Raw genomic sequence first — 19,437 nt, 5'->3', positions numbered from 1 at the left:
AAAAAGTTAGTCGGGAAGACCATCGGACCTAGTCTGCCGCAAAGTCCGGTCGTGTGTACACGGCATTAGGCTCTGTTCACACCTAGGCGTTTTTGGGTGTTTTTCTGCTGTAAGCCTCAGCTCTAAAAACGCCCAACAAGACATTCATTTCAATAGCCCCTGTTCACATCTGAGCGTTCTGTCACCTGAAGTAAAACACCCATCGCTCAAAAAAGGAGCTTCTTTTTTGTCAGTTTACAGGTGTTTTCTGCTTCTTACATTGGTAACTTTTTGACCTGTACAAAATTGCTTCAAAAAATTGCAGGAAAATCGTGGCAAAAAAATGCCGCAAAAATCAAGTGACTTTCTGCCTGAAAACGATACACTCTGGTGTGAATGCAGCCTTAAGCTGGACCTGCATTACTCAGAATAACATCTTCCCTGGACGTGAATTGCATTCATTTTTAGACCCAATTAGCTTACTTTGTAATGCTCCCATTGACATGACAACAGTGCACGCCTGCAAATTCTTTCTAAATCTATAGCAGGTGCCTGAAAATGACTACATTCAGCAATGAGGACTGACCACAATTACCCCAAATCACATAAGATTACACACCAGCAGTGCCGGGACAAGGTTATCTAAAACCCAGGGTGAAAATGCCAAATTGCACCCCCCCACCAAGATGTATGAGCATTATGTGTCAGCAAAAATCCCCCTCCCCCTGAGACAATCGCTCCCTAAACTGCATACTTGTCCCCTAAGCATAAATCAACCCTTCCTCCCAGTACCAAGCTGCCCCTGCTGAAATTCCGCCTCCTGGCACAAATCTTTGCCCCCCCCCCCATCCCCTCCAGCTCAAATCCTCTCTCTCCTCATATGCCCCCAGCAGAAATCCCCCCCCCCCCGCAAAAAACTTTCCCCTCCTAGCACAAATTCTTTACCCCTCAAATTTCCCCTCCGAGCACAAATCCTCTCCACCCCACTCCAAATCCCGCCCTTTATCACAAATCCCCTCCCCCTCCAATTTTCTCCTCCTAGTACAAATACTCCTAAATCATCTCTACTAGCATAAATCCCCCAGCTCAAAAAAAGTCCACTTTTAGCACAAATCCCCCCCCCCACACACACCATATTACAGTTTCTAGCACAAATCCCCCCTCCTAGCACAAAACCTCTTCCTCCATCCCCCCTTTCAACACGACTCCCCCCAAATCACCACTCCTAACACACCTCCTGAAATTTCCCCTCCTACAACAATTCTTACCCCCTGCCACCCCTGCCCCCTAATTGCCCCTCCCAACACAAATTCCCTCCAACCAATCTCCTTGTGGTGCCCCCCAACCTTAAATGATACTGCAGTGCCCAGGGCAGCTGCCCCTCCTGCTCACCCCTTGTCCCGTCCATGCACACCAGCACAATGTACACGCTTCATCTTCTAGGTGGCGGCAGGCCAAGTCTGATTATTTGAGGAGAGCAGGCCGAGTTTCCAGCACAGCTAGAGAACTGATCGTGTATGGCTCTCCTGCCTAGTGTGGTCAGTTTCAATAGGAAAACAGAGAGACTGACAGCAACGCAAGAGATTTCACACAAGGCAGCATTACAAAGAGACCAGGATACTTTTTCAAACAAGTACATGGTACAGCAGGTACATATCAGGAATATGAAATGTTTACATATTCTTTAACCACTTCAGCCCCCGGAAGGTTTTACCCCCTTAATGACCACAGCATTTTTTGCAATATGGCACTGCGTCGCTTTAACTGACAATTGTGCGGTTGTGCACCGCTGTACCTAAACAAAATCAATGTCTTTTTTTTCCACAAATAGAGCTTTCTTTTGGTGGTATCTGATCACCCCTGCGGTTTTTATTTTTTGCGATATAAACAAAAAAAGAGCCACAATTTTGGCAAAAAAAATAAAAAATGTGTTTACTTTCTGCTATGATACATATCCAAAAATAAATAAATGTATTCATCAGTTTAGGTTGATATATATTCTTCTACATATTTTTGTTAAAAAAAAAAAAATCTCAAAAGGTATATATTGATCGGTTTGGATAAAAAGTTATAGCGTCTACAAACTAAGGGATCAATTTAGGGACTTTTCTTTTTTTTTACTGGTAATGGTGGCGATCTGCAATCTTTAGCGGGACTGCGACATTGTGGCAGACAAATCGGACCCCAAATGACATTTTTTGGGGACCAGTGATATTATTACATTGATCCATGCTATAAAAATGCACGGATCAATGTAAAAATGACACTGGCAGGGAAAGGGTTAACACTAGGGTCGATCAAGGGGTTAACTGTGTTCCCTAGGTGTGTTCTAACTGAAGGGGGGGTGGGATCACTGGGACATGACAGAGATAACTACTCCTGATCACTGGGAGCCGTAGATCCCTGTCATGTCACTAGGCAGAATGGGGAAATGGCATTTTACATAGGAAGTTCCCCGTTCTGCCTCTCCTCACCCTGATCGCGGGCCTGGCGATGGACATCGAGTCCTCGGGAGCCACGGGCATAATCCTGCAGTGTGCGCGTGATATCCCGCTTTTATGGACTGTACAGGTACGTTAGTTTGTGCAGGCGTGCCATTCTGCCAACGTATATTGGCGTGAGCCGATTGGCAAGCGGTTATCCTCTGCTGTACTAGAACTTTATCTCTGTGGGGGGCATGGAGAGGGGAAGGTTTAGAGCAGCCTTTTTCAACCAGGGTGCCTTGAGGTTTCTTCAAGGATGTCTTGGCAAAATGCCTAAAAATTTATCAAAACTTGTATACAAGCCAGCAGGTGGATTAAGCCTGCCTTTTAGTTACAGAAAACCATGGGTTTTCATTATGCACCATTAGGACTTTCTAGACAATGACATCATCAATTGATAAGGAGGATGTCTTTTACCTCCACAGCATCTCTGTTTGACCCTCCTCTGCCTCTCTTCCTCAGCACTGAGGTGACATTAGCTGACTGATGGAGAGAAATTGATGGAGAAGAGAAACATTGGTATACTAGTCAGTACCAGTGTGCAAAAGTGTATTTGCTTTGAAAGAATAAATCACCTCTAATGTTGGGTGTCCTACGTGTGGATGTTGTTGCATTATGTAAAGCAATTAGAATAGTTTTTTACATTTTAGAATGGGGTACCTCGAGACTGTCCATAATTTTAAAGGGTGCATTAAGAGTGTCTATAATTTGAAAGGATGCCTTGAGATTATCTATAATTCGAATGGGTGCCTTGAGATTGTCCATAATTTTAAAAGGGCGCCTTGACATTGTCTATAATTTTAAACGGGTTCCTTGAAATTGTCTATAATTTTAAGACCCCTTTCACACCAGGGCGTTTTGCAGACGCTATAGCGTTAGAAATAGCGCCTGCAATCCGCCCCTAAAGAAGCTGCACCATTGTGTGTAGTGTGAAAGCCCGAGGGCTTTCACACTACAGCGGTGCGCTGGCAGGACGTCAGGGAAAAGTCCTGCCAGCAGCTTCTTTGGAGCGGTGAAGGAGCGGTGTGTTTACCGCTCCTCCACCGCTTCTCCCCCTTGAAATCAATGGGGCAGCGCTGTAATACCACCGGCAAAACGCCGCTATTGCAGGGTATTGCCGGCGGTTTTAACCCTTTCTTGGCCGCTAGCGGGGGGTAAAAGCACCGCAAATCTGGTGGTAAAACTCCGCTAAAAATATGGGCGGTGTGGTGTGAAAGGGGTCTAAAGGGTGCCTTGAGATTGTCCATGATTTTAAAGGGCGCCTTGAGATGGTCCATCATTTTAAAGAACGCATTGAGATGGTCTATAATTTGAAAAGGTGCCTTGAGATTGTCCATCATTTTAAAGGGTGTCTTAACTGAAAAAAAGGTTGAGAAACACTGGTGGTTTAGAGGAGTGAAGACTTCACGGGAGCAGCCACCAGCACAAGGGACACTTTGCATTCAATGTATGTGCCAATTTAAAAAAAAAAAATTAAACGTTCGGCTTCTTCTGATGACATGTAATTTATTCATTTAGACCCGAGTAGCTCACAATCATATGACATGCAACACTGCACTTCTGCAAATTCTTTAGAAATCTATTGCAGGTGTCTGGAAACTACCCCATTCAGAAATGAGGAAGAAACATAAGAATTAACCCTTTATAGAAACAATCAGCACAATATACACACTTTACTGTCTTAAAGAACAGGTTTGCAGTTCTTAACTTTTCACAATAAAATAATGACAGAAATGACAATAAGGCATTATTGGCGTGTCTCACCTGGTAGTAACGACTACATAGGACAAGCAGTAACACCCACCAAGACATTGTGACACGGGGTCCCATGGAGGTATGAAGACAGAAGACCCAGGAGCTCCTACGACAGTATAATCCCAGACTCACAAGGAGTTAAAGGGTCTGGTTACAGGAATGGAAGACTGCAGCAATACACAGAAGAGGGATCGGTTCATTAGTATATATACAAGCAGCTATTGTACTTTATCGGCTAAGAAAACACAAGAGATTACCTATAGCACAGACCTGGAATGAAAGCTGTCAGCGTGGTTATTGTATCACCAAAGCTCCTGCTTATAAGGACCCGCCCCAATTCCCGAAAGTGAAAGTAGGGAACCACAGGGAAGCCAGCAAAGGGGATTTCCGTTAGAGAAGCTCACACAGATGTCCCATGATCCATTTAGAAGAAAGAGAAAAGAAAGCAGATTATTGTAACCATGCCTATGTATTAATTATTTTTTTTAAAGGGGTATTAATTCCAAAAGCAAAAATGTTAAATATTGAAGCTTAGCAAGATTAGATGTGATGACTGCTTATTATTGATTTTTTTTTTTTACTTTATTTTCACCTAACAATCCTGCCTGTTAAGACACGTTTACATAAACTTTGTCGACATTGACAGGAGGCATTATGCCGCATCCTCACAGCCTATTTTAACTGCTAAAATTGTCGAAAATGTCCCAATTGGGACTTTTACGCTCCACGCACACTGGACGTTAAAATAGCATTAAAAAAAAACGTCAGTAGATTCGCAGTGAGGCTCCATGCACATTGGAGCTCAAAAAAGCTTTTGCTGGCAGAAAACGCTGGTTGAAAAACGCAATTTTAACAGCGTTTAGTACTAGCGTTTATGCACTTTTTTTTTGCGTTTATGGGCGTTTTTAATAAAAATATACAGAAGGCACTACAAAAATCCCACAGTGCATTCCCAAACGTCCCACAATGCATTAAAAAAATAGAATGCCGAATGCTAATTAACGTGCGTTTATTCGTGTTATCTGCGTTGGGGGTTTTTTAGAATTTTTTGTGGTCAGAAAAAATGCCATTTTGAGCGCGATTTTATGGCGTTCAGAGAACAGCACATAAACTCCACTGTTGATAAAAGCTAAAAAACGTCCATGTGTGCATGGATACATAGGATAACATAGAGGGGAGTTTATGGGCTGTTAAAAAAAAAAACACTCAAACTCACAAAAAAACTTCCGTTTATGAGCTTCAGTGTGTATGGAGCCAGTCTTTCAAAGTTTTTGACGTTTTTGCAATAGCGTTTATTAGTTTTTAATTTTTATTTATTTTTTTTATATATTTTTTTTTTTTTCATGGATCAAAAACGCTAGTGAGCCACATTTTTTGAGCATTTATCGACGTTTATCAGCGTTTTGGGTTTTTTTGTGGTCAGAAAAACAACTTCTGAATGCGATTTTATGGCGTTCAGAAAACAGCCCATAAACTCCACTGCTGATAAAAGTTAAAAACGTCCATATGTGCATGGACACATAGGATAGACATAGGATAGGATAGGGGAGTTTATGGGCTGTTAAAAAAAATGCCCAAACTCCAAAAAAACGGCCGTTTATGAGCTCCAGTGTGCATGAAGCCAGTTTTTCAAAAAATGTTAACATTTTTGCAGTAGCGTTTATTAGTGTTTTTTAGCGTTTTTTTTTTATTATTGATTTTTATTTTATTTTTTCTTGGATCAAAAAAACGCTGGTGAGTCAGGTTTGTTAAAAAAAAAAAACACTCAAACTCCAAAAAAATGTCCGTTTATGAGCTCCACTGTGCATGGAGCCTTAAGGCAGAATGTGAAAAACAGTACAGCTCTGTGCACACTGGAATGAATAAAATAGTGTAGAAATGACGCTAAACCTCTGTGGAGTAAAAGTCTGGTGTTTGCTAAGCGATACACACATTAATAATAAAAGAATAATAAAAAAATCCAATATCTGTGACAAGAGTTACCTGACGGGGTTTTGCTATACAGAAATAGCATATAGATCAAAGTGATGAAAATCTAAAATCAGTAAATAAAAATGAAATGAATGTAAATTATACATTAAAGTGGTTGTAAACCCTTACAAAACACTTTGACCTACAGGTAAGCCTAGATTAAGGCTTACCTGTAGGTCCAAGAAATATCTCCCAAACCTATACAGTTTAGGAGATATTTGCCTGAAGACGGGCACCGCTGTCTACGGCGCATGTGCCGTAGACAGCGGCGCGCAGGCGCACTGAGCGTGGCATCCTCGATAACGAAGATGCCGCGCAATGCCTCGCTTCTCGGCTCCCGTGTGCATGCGCGGGAGTGACGTCATCGTGGCTTCGCCGAATGACAGCGGCGGAGCTGCGAGACCCACCGAGAAGACGGACGCTCGGAACTACAGGGGACAGCGGTGACATCGCTGGCTCCTGTGTTAGGTAAGTGACACATAATGGACTACTATTATGCTTTGCCTTTGCCGGGAATGAAAGAGGAAGTAAACTCATCAGGGTTTACTTCCTCTTTAAAGTGTGTTACACCCTCTGCATCTAAAGCCCTTGGCATTACCCAAAATGATGAGAGGCGATGGTGCCTGTTAATGTCAGGTGAAAAATCCTGGTGGCTTGTGTGGTCTTTCAACCCCCAAATGTGTTTGACCCTCTGCAGTAAAAACTTTCTGCAGTTTGCCGATCATTTTAGAGAGCTAAAACTCTCTATATTAATGGACTAATACAGGAATCTTTTTTTAATTATAAATAATTTTTTCTATGTTCATATATTTTTGTTTGTGTAACTGTATGAATTTATCTATTTGGAATTTAATGGGGTTGGTTAAGACTATACAGATTGTGTCTTTTTTGGTTTTGTTTTTTTGCAGGGGGTCTAACACAGAGAGAATACACACATTTCCACTGCCACAGCAGTATTAGGTGCTATTTAGAGGCTTTTCCATTTTACAATAATATATAGTTCACTATTTATTTTACACATTTGGCACCACTATTTATATATTTATTAACTCTAACCCTTTACCCTAACAAAACAAAAAAAATAATAAATTAATAATAATAATTAAAAAATAAATAAAAGCTGATAGGACAGCTAAAAAAGTTGAAAAACCTAGCATTAAGTGATGATAGTTTTCTCTATTGGCAAATATAAAAATGGCAAAGCTCAAAACTGCTGTATAAAAATGTACAAATCACACACAAAAATGGACCAAAAATCACACAAAAAACATGCAGGAAAAATGCTCAAAGACGCTACGCTCAGGTGTGAATGCAGCCTACTCTTGTTGTAACTGCTGAAAATGCGTTGGAAGCTCAGCTCAGTTCAGCTTTAATTTGTTAGTCCATTGAAATCTGTTAGCCCTTGTACACACGTTTGGAAAATCCGTCGGAATGTGTCCTATCAGACCGCGTTGTCGGATAATCCGACTGTGTGTGGTATGCATCGGACTGATTCCGTCTGAATATTTCCCGACCAACTGGTTCGATTGGACAAACTCCGATCATGTGTAGAGAATTTTGATCGGACCAAGTGCCACGCATGCTCAGATCAAATTCCTACATCAAAGCTATTGGCTACTAGCCTGAATGTAGTCCCATCGTAACGAAATTACGTCATCACGTTCTGAATGATCGGATTTTTCGACAACTTAGTCCGACCGTGTGTATGCAACAGTTTCGGACAAGATCCGACGGACAAAATCAGACGGATTTGGTTGTCGAAATCTCCGACCGTGTGGACAGGGGCTAAGTAAATCTAAAGCCTCATACACACGATAGGACTTTGTACAAACTTTCCCGTGGATTTTTGTACAAAGGGCGTCAGCCGTGAACTTGTATTGCATACACACAGCAGGACTTTTTCAGCCAACTTTCTGCTCTTTACCGCCACCTTTGGTCAACTTCTGTATTGTTGTCTGACTTTTTGCATTGGTTCTCAGCATGTGTGTTTGTACTTTGTACAAAAGTCCTATGGTTTTCTGTACACGCGATCAGACTTTGCTCAATTGGACTTTTGTTGCCAGAAAGTTTGTCCGTTCGCACAGCCAACAAAAGTCAGATGAAAACCAAAAAAGTTTGTCCAATGGAGCGTACACACGGTCAGATGTTGCTCCAAAACAGCCAATTTGCATGTTTGTTGTCAAAAAGTCCGATCGTGTGAATGGGCCTTAACACAAGAAGTGTGTTACTGACAGGATCACCAGGTGACAATGCTTAAAAAAAAAGAAAACAAATGCAGCCACCAGATTTAAGATGTGCAATATTTCCAGTTTTTGATTTTGGGTTTATTACCACTTTAAGGGGAACTGTCCTGAAATAGATACTGGATCTTTTGTTGCTGGGACAATCTTAGAAATAGCTAGCAGAACTTCATTTAGGGTCCGTTCACTCTGTGAAGTTCTTGCACGCTGCATTAACAGACATAGAGCCCATAGCCATGAATCTCTTGCCGCAGGGCCCCTACCTAACCAGCGGGTCGCAGCTTGCTGCATTAGAGGTGGAGGAGAGAGCCGAGCGGGCGGACGGGCAGAGATGACATCATCTCTCTCCGTCCGCTCCCTGTCACCACTCTTCCACCCTCACAGCCGGGCCACTTCAATGTGGGAGCGATGTGCGGCGGGGAGCAGAGAGATGACTGCCGCCACCCATCAGCACTCTTCCACCCTCACAGTGCGGGCCTCTTCAGTGTCGGAGGTGCAACAGGGAGCAGAGAGATGACATCATCTCTCTCTGCCCGCTCCTCGTCACCACTCCTCTGCCGTCACAGCTGGGCCACTTCAATGTGGGAGCGATGTGCGGTGGGGAACAGAGAGATGACATACTCTCACTGCCGCCACCCATCAGCGCTCTTCTGCCCTCACAGGCGGGCCTCTTCAGTGTCAGAGGTGCGGCAGGGAGCAGAGAGATGACATCATCTCTCGCTGCCCGCCCCTCATCTCCACTCTCCTGCCCTCACTAAATGGGCCAGTGCTGCCAGCCTGCCACTAATGCAGCGACAATGCACATTTGGTGGCACTGGCTGACTTGGCAACCGACAATCCACATCAGTTGGCAAATGACAACCCACATCTAGTGGCAGGTGACGTGGTAAGTGAAAATCCGCTTTAGGTGGCAGGTGACATGGCAAGTAACAATCTGCAAATTGTGGCAGGTGATGTGTCAAATGACAATCTGCAAATGGTGGCAAGTGATGTGACAAGTGACAATCTGCAAATTGTGGCAGGTGATGTGACAAGGGACCTGGCAAGTGACAATATGCAAATGGTGGCAGGTATGGTGGCAAGTGACAATCCACATATGGTGGCAGGCATCATAGCAAGTGACAATCCACATATGGTGGCAGGCGTCATAGCAAGTGACAATCCAGATCTAGTGGCAGGTGACGGTAGCAAATTAAAAAGCTGCATCTGGTGACAGGCGATGGTGGCAAGTGACATACAGCATCTGGTGGCAGAAGATGTAGCAAGTGACACGCCCAGGGCTCCCACTGATTCTGCATTATGCTGAGTTGAACCACTTCATTATATATTAGAACATAACAATAGAAACAATGCGCTTCGATCACCCTGACACCATATCAACCATGGTGCCATGATTGAAAAGCCAACACCAGCCTTTGCCCGCGAAAAATTGCTTACCACGTGTGCCCCCCCCCCCCCCCCTTCAGGCCTGCAAAATGGTTGGTGACCGCTGCTATGGTGCAGATCTTTTACAGACCTAGCAACGCTCTTGACTCATATTATATGTTTTTTGTAAATCTGAAGACAAAAATCTGCAGAAATTCTAATAGTGTGTATGGGGCCTTAGGGGTTAATTTACTATAACTGGAGCACTCAGAAGCTGATTGGCTACTATGCACAGCTGCACCAGTTTCTAACTTCAGCTTGCTCAATTAAGCTTTGGCAATAAAACCTGGAAAATGATTAGTTTCTATATCACCAGATTTTTCACTCTGCAGTTTTAGTAAATAACCCCCAGCATCTGCATTATTACATGGCAATGCAAACCAGTGATCCAGCCCTTATGCCGCATACACGAACGGAATTTTGGTTGGAAAAAGCTCTGATGGAATTCCAACGGGATTTTGCTCAAGCTGTCTTGTATACCCACGGTCATACCAAATTCCGACCATCAAGAACGCGGTGATGTACAACATGTACGATGGGACTAGAAAAAGGAAGTTCAAAAGCCAGTAGCCAATAGCTTACATCTCGTAGTTGAACCTGAGCAGGCTTGAGTTTTTGCGAAATTGCATGCACACAAACGCATTTTCGGATAGGAACTTTTTCTGACCGAGAAATTTAGAACATGCTCGCAATCTTTTGCTGCCCGAAATTCGGCCAGCAAAAGTCCGATGGAGCATACACACGATCGCATTTTCCGACCGAAAGCTCTCATCGGTCTTTTGCTGGCCGAATTTCCGATCGTGTGTACGCGCCATTAGTGTTTTAAAAAAATTCTAGTAAATAGGTTTTTATCGTAGAAAAGAGTCTATATGACTATTGCTTCTGCCATAGAATCTTATCCCCTGCCAGCTAGAATTTGTTTTATTGATTTTACAGTGAAAAGCCACGCATGCACAGCTCAGTGTCAGATGCCAGGATGTTTCCTCTGAAATAATGTTCTTGAAATACTGTAAGCCCTTGTACACATGGTCGGACATTCCGATGGGCAATGTCCGATAGGACCGTGTTGTCGGATAATCCGACTGTGTGTGGGCTCCATCAGACTGTTTCCGTCGGAGTATCCGACGGACCAAGTTTTCCAGCTGGGCTATAAAATTTTCCGACAACATGATCCGATCGGACTTTGTCCGATCATGTGTAGAGAATTCCGATCGGACAAAGTGCCAAGCATGCTCAGATAAAATTCCTAGACCAAAGCTATTGGCTACTAGCCTGAGCGTAGTCCCGTCCTAACGAAATAACGGCATCACGTTAAGTACGATCGGATTTTCCGACAACTTTGTCCGACTGTGTGTATGCAACAGTTTCAGGCAAAATCCATCAGACAAAATCCGACGGATTCGGTTGTCGGAATGTCCGACCGTGTGTACAAGGGCTAAGAGGGCCAGTCAGTTGATCGTGAATATTTGTCTGAACCTAGCCCATTCCTGGGGGACTTGCCCAAAAGGTGTGGCTGGGGAGAAGATAAATGGGAGCGACTGATCAGAGGGCTCTCTTCTGGCCCCCAATCCCCCCCAGGAGGAAGCATGTGTGTGTAATCAGAGAAACTACTACTGTTGGGCCTTGGCAAGTGCTATGGCTGAGGGCCTGAAGGAAGCGGGACTTAAAGGGATACTAAGGTCCAGTTCACATTGAGGCAGCGCGACTGCCTCAGGCGACCTGGACGCGACCACTGCGGCGACTTGCAAAATGACTTCTGTATAGAAGTCAATGCAGGTTGCCTCAAGTCGCCCCAAAAGTCGTACAGGAACGACTTGAATCGCTCCGATTAGAACGGTTCCATTGCACAGAGCGGGACGCGACTTGTCAGGCGGCTAAGTTTGATTGACAGCAGCAGGGGTCAATGGCGCCCTGTTGCTTTCCCAGCCAATCAGAAGGGAGAGCCCAGTACAGCCAAGTCTTTCATGCAACATTGCTGGATCAAGATGGGGCTCAGGTAAGTATTAGGGGGGCTGAGGAGAGCTGCCTTAAAGTGATATTAACTACTTGCCGCTCACACTATAGCCGAAAGACATCTGCATTGTGGGCCTTAATTGCCAGGAGGGCGTCCTCCCGAGCAAGCTGGTCGCGCGCGGCACACTCGGTGATCACCAAGTCTATGAGACTCGGCTGATCACAGATCCGAGTAAGGGGTCAATCTCTGTCCCTTACCACGTAATCAGCTGTCGGCCAATGACAGCTGATCACGTGATGTAAACAGAAGCTCGGAAATTTGTATTTTTTTTTCCTCACGCTGTCAGCGTGAGGAAGAGTTGACTTTAGTAACACTTTAGTTTGCTAGGAGACACTACCTGTAGAAACTGGGCTTTAAAGTGGTTGTAAACCCTTACAGACCACTTTGACCTACAGGTAAGCCTAGAAACCACAGTTTCTACAAGGAGTGTCTCCCAGCAAACTAAAGTTTTACTAAAGTCAACTCATTTCATGGACCTGTAGGTCCATGAAATATCTCCTAAACCTACACGGTTTAGGAGATATTTGCAAAAAGAAAGGCACCGTTGTCTGCGGCGCATGCGCTGTAGACAGAGGCGCGCAGGCGCACTGAGCATGCCGCTGCTAACGGCAATATGCCGTTAGTGGCGGCTCCCGTGCACATGCGCGGGAGTGACGTCATTGCTGCTCCGGTGCTGTGAGTGGCCGCAGCAGCGATACCCAGAAGGTGGTTTACTTCCTCTTTAAAGGGAACCCTTTCACTGAACAGTGTTTAGGGGAGCTGGTTGAAGGCTGCCCCTGGGCATTGTGAGTATGACCTTACGCCTACAGCTCCAGGTATGGAAATGTTTGAGGCTGCTCACATAGGGGCTCAGATTGGCTGGCAGTCCCCTTCACTATCAGCATCATTTTGTTTTTTGAGGACACGACTGTGGGGTCCAATACTAGAAGTACCCTCCAAAGTCTAAATCTGAGACAGGACTTTGAGAATCTGTCCTCTAATACTTTTGTATGCTTTTGAGTATCCTGTACCCTCATCTCTCCTTCCTACCTAATTATAAAAAATCTACAATAAAGATTAAAAAAACACCCTTAGACTGAGCCTGAATTTTGTCAGTATGCTTCTGGAGCTGGTACCAAGGCTAGTAAGGAAAACCTGTATAATTCCAGCAGCCGCCTGGCAGTTATCACTTCATGAACAATCAGGCTCAATTTAGTGGTTAGAAGGAGTTGAGAGTTGGGAAGGAGGTTAAATGCTCAGGGCTTGTTTTAGATTGTTAGGGTTGGAGGAGTTCAGTGCTGAGGGTTCATTTTATTGGACAATTCAAGTAGAACTAAAGACAACTTTTTCTCATTTTGGATAGAGTAATGCGTCGAATTCCGAACAAATTTTTTTCATAAATCAGAACTTTCATGCATTTTGCTGCCACTATTGATTTTGAAAATTCGACCAACCAAGCCTTCAATTTCACCTCATGTTGCTACAGAAAAGATCTTTTTGTGGCCGGGAATCTTCTTTTCTTTCCAGGTCACAGCTCAATCCACATTTCTTTTTCGATTTTATTTCTCTGCCATCATTTATCAGAAATTTGTTAGTTTTTAAAAAAATTTCCAACATGCCCAATCAATCACTCAAATTCAATGGCCACGCGAAAATCGGTCTTTGCTGCAGCCCACTAGTGGTGCGAAATTCAAAAGAAATTTCTTATTTATAATTTTCTAAAAGAAAATTATTTTGGAATTTGACCCATTGAAGGCCGGCCTAAGGGAGGGTTTTAATCCCTGTCTGATTTTTATTTCGCTACCTGCAACCCATTAGGGAGATTTCCCTTCACTTCTTCTCCCATAGCCAAAACAGGAATTGAGAAGAATTCCCTCCAAAATTGGGGAATTACTCATTGTCACCAAGGTCACCAAAACTAGAGACCTCCATGGAAGATTTCCCCTCTATTCCTGTGCTGGTGACATTCCGAATTGTTGGATTTTTTTTTTTCCTTTCACTATTGGTGATAATGGCCACCAGGACAAACAGACAGGGTGAATCTCCCTAATGCCGTGTACACACGATCAAAATTCTCGTCGGAAAAAGCTCTGATGGTTTTCTCGACGGAATTCCGATGGAATTCGGATCAAGCTGTCTTGCCTACACACTGTCGCATTTTCCGATGAAAAGCTCTCATCTGTCTTTTTCTGGCCAGAATTCCGATCGTGTGTACGCGGCATAATAGGGACACAAACAGTAATAAAACCAGACAGATGTTCTAATCTCTCTTAATTCTATCCAAAACAGAAAAAACTTTAATTGTCGAGGGGGGGTAAATTAATGTAGAGGGTAACATACTTACCAGCTATGCTATTCATACTGGATCTGGATCTCAGTGCCAGGAGTCTTGTGCTGTGAAATGCCAGTCTTAGGCACTTATGCCCATTCCGATTATCGGACCACAAAAGTCGGTTTCAGACAGATCGTTTGATAATCTGATCGTTAGTTCACAGCTTTCGACCGCCGATCACAACAGTCCATCCAACCAAATCCGAAGGGACAAACAGGAGAACTTAGGTCGGACGACAGCCCATCGTACGACAATCGTGTAATCAGTACAGTATGTGTCCGATAAAAGTCATTCGACAAAAAACACGCATTCTCAGAAACACGAAAATAAACCAGAAGGAAACGGGTCACACGTATTTGACATCATTTAAAATAAGTAGCTACGCACAGCGGAAGATTTTTCCAGAATCGTACGACAAAAATCGTACACACATTTTGCTCTGTTGTATTCGATCTTAGTTGTATGCAACAAAATGTGATCGATCTGTCTTGCGATAATCGGAACGTGTGTACGGGGCATTAGGCTTTGGTATTTTGCATTAACCAAGGTTGGAATACAGAATTTGGTGAACCTTTTATTTACTGACACATCTGAGTTTTATAGGCTCTATGGTTAAATTAATTGACATAGTGCTTTATCTACATTTAATCAGCTACAAAACCTTTGCAATTCTTGTGTGTCAGTAATTAGAGCAATGAGCTGGCATCCTTGCTGGCAGAAGAGACTCAGCAGCACTTATATCATTTTCTTGCACAGTTTGCTGCTATAATTAGTACAGGGAAGCAGCATCCTTGTAGTATATGGTGTAAGAATTTAGAAAGGCAAAATAGCATAATAGACGACAAAAGCTGAGTACTACTACAATATCAGCATAACCTTAAAAAATGTTACTAAAAACTGTGGAGTTTATGATCAGTTAAATGCTCTGTAGAACCTGATATGCTGATAACTGGTGTTCTGTTGAAGTTTTGGACGGGAAAGCTTATAAAAACTGGCTTTAAATGCACATGATGCTTCAGTTTAACTGGCTTTAATTCACACTTTGCACATAGGTCCATTTGTGTTTAATGCAGGAGACGCAGCAGGGTTTTTTGCGATTAGCTGCAGGTGGCAAACCCTATTGAAAATAAAGGGGGGGGGGGCTGACAACTCCCACAGCTATTTGTGACCACTCACAGTTTGTGTCCAGGACTGATCATTCATGGGTGATTGCGAGGCATCTCACAAAGGGCATGTAATCGCAAAATGTAACTATGGGAAAAATAAAAAATAATATTTATGATGTTATTTGATGCTGTTATGCATGTTCAGAAGACAATAGGCTCAACTTCACCAGAGCCCTCTGAAGTTTTCTGCCAGCTTTTGGCGCTGTGCTTCAAGCTTCACTGGGCTTGGGCACACTCCTCGATAATGTCCAGCTCCTCCGCAGTTGAAGTAGATTCCTTAATTTGCTGGCTTCTCCATCTGAGCAACTATAGAGCTTGAGGACTTCTTGGACTCTGAAACTTCATCACTGGGTAGAGCAGCAGGCTTGGTGGTCCACAGGGCCATCATCTCTATCAGCTGCGAGACCTGAGTCTTAAGAAGCTTGACTTCATGTTCGCCATCAGCTGCACTGGTCGCGCTGACCCCGACAACAGATTCTGGCTTCTGATTCTTCTTTTTGTTTTCCAGCATGGCCTCCTCTTCCCGCACAACCTGGATCAGATATGGATACTTCAGGATGCCACCATCTTGCCGGGTTCTCAATAGGAGGGTAATGGGGTCCAAAGGCTGGGCACCCCTCAAAACTTGTTGTGCACTGACTTCATCCACCTTTCGGGGAGGTCTAGTCCCTTCTTCAGCAAGATCTGGTGCATAATCTTGTCCAATCGTCTCATGTAATCAGACAGCTTCTCTCCCTAATTTTTTGGTAAGTTTGCTCCAACTGATACATAAGATCAGAAACCTTCTCTGTGCAAACCCATGCTTAAGAATGTTCAGGTAGTACTGGGCAACACAATCTTGCTCGCTGAGCTTCAAACTGCGTGTCAGGGCTTTGCCTGCACGAAACGGGCAAATGCGCATGCGCGCTGCTGGGCAAACCAGGCATTGGTGCGTGTATGTGCGCTGGTGCACACCCCAGGCGCGTGCACATGCACAGCGGGTGCATGTGCGTGCACAGCACGCGCACACATGTGAGTGTTTTTAGCGCTGTTTTGCACCACTGGCCTTACTTAAGGAAGGCAGCTGCACTTGCTCAGTGCTGTTTGACTGTAGCTCTGTATCTGAGTTCCCTGTATCCTGCCTGCTGATCGTATTCTCTGACCCGGCTCTTGTTTGCGCTGACCTCTCCTGCCCTGAACCCGGCCTGCCTGACCTTGCTTTGGACTCATCTTCTGTTGCTGAACCTCTGCCTGTCTGTGACCTCGCTTAGCCTGCTGAATATACCTGATTGCCTTATCTGTTGTGACCCAGCCTGTCTGGCCATCCATCTGCTCACTTCAAGTGTACTGTGCTCCATCCTGGTCCTGCCGCTGCTGTTTCTGTGACTGCTGACTACTACTGCTGATCCATCATCCACTCTGCCATCCCTGCAGTTTCCAGTTTGCGGAGAATCATCTCTTCACTGAGCACCAGCCGCTGCTACCAGCTCAGACACTCCTACCCCGCTGTGCTCACTGGGCCACTGTCTCCATTCCAGTGGTCCCTGAACCAGAGCTGTAAGAGAGGTCTTGTTCCGAACCAGGTACCTAACACTGCAAATGGCTTCTGAAGCAGGCCCCCTTAAACTCTCTGTGATTCTTTGTTTCTTGTGGGTCTCGGGGATGTCCCATTCATCCAAGGCTTGTGTGGCCTGGTCCATCCACTCTTCAAAGTTGCCCTCTCCTGTAGGCATGGGTTGTCTTCTAGAAAAGGCCCTGAGCTTCCGATACCCACTTTCAGAGTATGCGGGAGCTTCTTTCTGGCATTTTGACACAAAGTCTCCCAGAGCAGCAAAAAACGTTGGTCCAACTGTGGCCAGGGCTGCCGTAGAAGTAAGTTCTTTCCTTTGTTGCCTCGGCTTGGCTGGAACTGGCTGGGAATGTATCTGATTCTTTCGGCTGAATTAGACAAAGCTAAGTCTTGTTAGCCAATTGTACACGGGTCCCTTGGAAATGGTCTGGGACTCCTTGCTTCCACTCTAGCAGCGCGTAGGTGTGAGATGTTCCATGGTCTGGTTTAACATCAATCACCCACACCTTCTTGTCTGGGAACAAAGTCTTCACTGCGGCTGATTTGTTCTTCAGTCCATATCACCCCAGGGAGCTCGATCACCACTCGACCCTGAGCGGGCATGTCTTCCACGTACCTGACCAATGAGCCTAATATAGCAGAGGAAGGTCTCCCTTGAGTGTCTGGCTTGCGCCCCCTGATAGTATAGACAGGAGGCACTGGAGTGCAGAGTGGTATGAGAGCCTGGCGGGTGATAGCAGAAGAGATGGCTCTGGATCCAGGTGCAAGTGGTTTGATGATCACTTGACAGCAGGCTGACAGGCTGATACACAGGCAGCAGATGCAGAGAAGGAGCGGAGCAGGCAGGTCGAGTCACAGGCAGGGTTGGCAAAAGGCGGGCAGCAAAGTACAGAGGAGCAGGCAGGTTCAGAGTCAAGAAAGGCCGAGGTCAGGTGCAGGCGGAAGACCAAAGGTAATCCAAGGGGCAAGCCCGGTAGTCAGGAGATCAAACATTCAAACAGGGTAACAGAAGCAAGGACACAAGGAGCTGCAGATCAAATAGGCCAATTGGCGCCAAACGGCGTATGCGCACACCAACGGACGCAGGCCAGCGCGCACAGGGGTGCACCTCCCCCAGCGCACCCAGCACTGTGTCCATTCTGGGAACTCCTCTGACAGGGCGACTTCTTCCTCAGAGCACCGGATCACAACAGCAGGGTCCATCCTGGTGCTTGCAGAGATGTTGTCTGGGGGAGCTGATTGCAGAGTAGCGGTACATATCTCGGATGAACCCCCCATGTGTAGTGCTACCCAGTAGGAGCCGCTTGATTATGTTTGGTTCCGTACTCTGCCTCTCAACTCCAAGAACTGTTCCAGCCTCTCTGACACACAGTAAAACAAACACTAATGTAGTGAACAGGAAGTTTGTTTACTGGGAGACTTTCCACAATCAAACAGTGATCTGGTAACTCAGTAGTCAAGAATAGCAAACTGTGATCTTTAACGGTGTAAAGCAAAACCAAATGTAGACATCAAAAAAGCACAGTCAAACAACTTAAATTACTCTAAAGTGGCCTATGCACTCAGCCATAAAGGGGGACAGATCTGGCTTAACAAAGGTCAGTCTGTTTCCCTTAAATCCTGAAATCACAGACCCAGGCAATGAATGTGTGAGTCAATAGGCCGCAAATGCAAATGATCACTTTAACAATTAATGTGAGAGTTACCCTTTGATGGTAGTCACTGAAATCACTAAATTACTGATAGTGATACAGCAACAGAAAGGGTCTTCACAATGGAGATGGTCCAGGATCTTCGACAAGCTTGGTGTTGGTGCACTTGGTGTCCTGTTGAGCAGAATAAACAAAGTTTACTTGAAAGTATCCTGGCACGGCAAAGTGGAAATGTGTCTAAAAATGTGGTCACTGGTAAGGCAATATTGCCTGCATACAGTGTCTATAAAAGTGGGCAAGTTGCCAGCTCACTAGTCCTGCGACCAAAGGATCAAGCGACAGGTTCTTCAAAAGGCCAGACTGGCCACCTTGTAATTGGAATGGCCCACCCCCTCAGGAACACCTGGAGATGCCCCCGGGCCCCTCTCGGAATGGGTTGTCCGTCACCGTCCGACTCCTGGATCTGTGTCAGGATTAGCACACCGACCTCTTGAACTATGGCAGGGTGGTCACCTCTGTGGGTAACAGCAGTCCCTCAGGTCACCTCTGTCTCCCTCTCTGCCTCGTGGATAACTTTCCTCAGCTTTTCAAAATGGAGTGCTTCCTCAGCCCCTCTGTAGCAGAGCAGCCTGGGGTTTGTAGTTATGTCCCCTTTAAGCAAATGGGGTCATCTGGTGATTAGACTTCATGTCCCATGTTCCTTTGCTGCTGCTGGGGCTGCTGCTAATTGGCTCCTTGATGCTTGGGGCTGCTCGGGGCTAACATGAAAATATTAACAATGTGAATCCGGTGACATCACGCCCATGCAGTGACGTCACCACGTCCATTTGAAGGGGAAAGGGCTCCTAAATGTGCCAGCCGACATCTTTTACATGTTTTTAATCTACCGATG

The 19,437-nt window shown here is 45.0% G+C and overlaps 1 protein-coding gene across 2 annotated transcripts in view; it reads right to left on the bottom strand.

Moving 5' to 3' along the window:
- The window catches only part of CD40 (CD40 molecule), a 170,341-nt gene extending 165,720 nt beyond the window's left edge, over positions 1-4,621 (bottom strand). The window contains exons 1-2 of one of the 2 annotated variants that reach the window (XM_077459246.1): positions 4,488-4,621; positions 4,227-4,384 (exon numbers count right to left, since the gene is read on the bottom strand). In XM_077459246.1, the coding sequence (XP_077315372.1) occupies positions 4,227-4,292 (66 nt within the window). In that variant the 5' untranslated portion in view covers positions 4,293-4,384; positions 4,488-4,621. Of the gene's footprint in view, positions 1-4,226; positions 4,385-4,474 lie in introns of both variants that reach the window. The other variant, XM_077459247.1, reaches the window with a different exon arrangement.
- Positions 4,622-19,437: the final 14,816 nt, after the last annotated feature.

This window comes from Lithobates pipiens, unplaced genomic scaffold (assembly GCF_037356315.1).
Source record: "Lithobates pipiens isolate NorthernLeopardFrog02 unplaced genomic scaffold, aLitPip1_a1.2 Scaffold_28, whole genome shotgun sequence".
Classification (NCBI taxonomy): Eukaryota; Metazoa; Chordata; class Amphibia; order Anura; family Ranidae; genus Lithobates; species Lithobates pipiens.
This window is presented reverse-complemented; position numbering and strand designations above follow the sequence as displayed.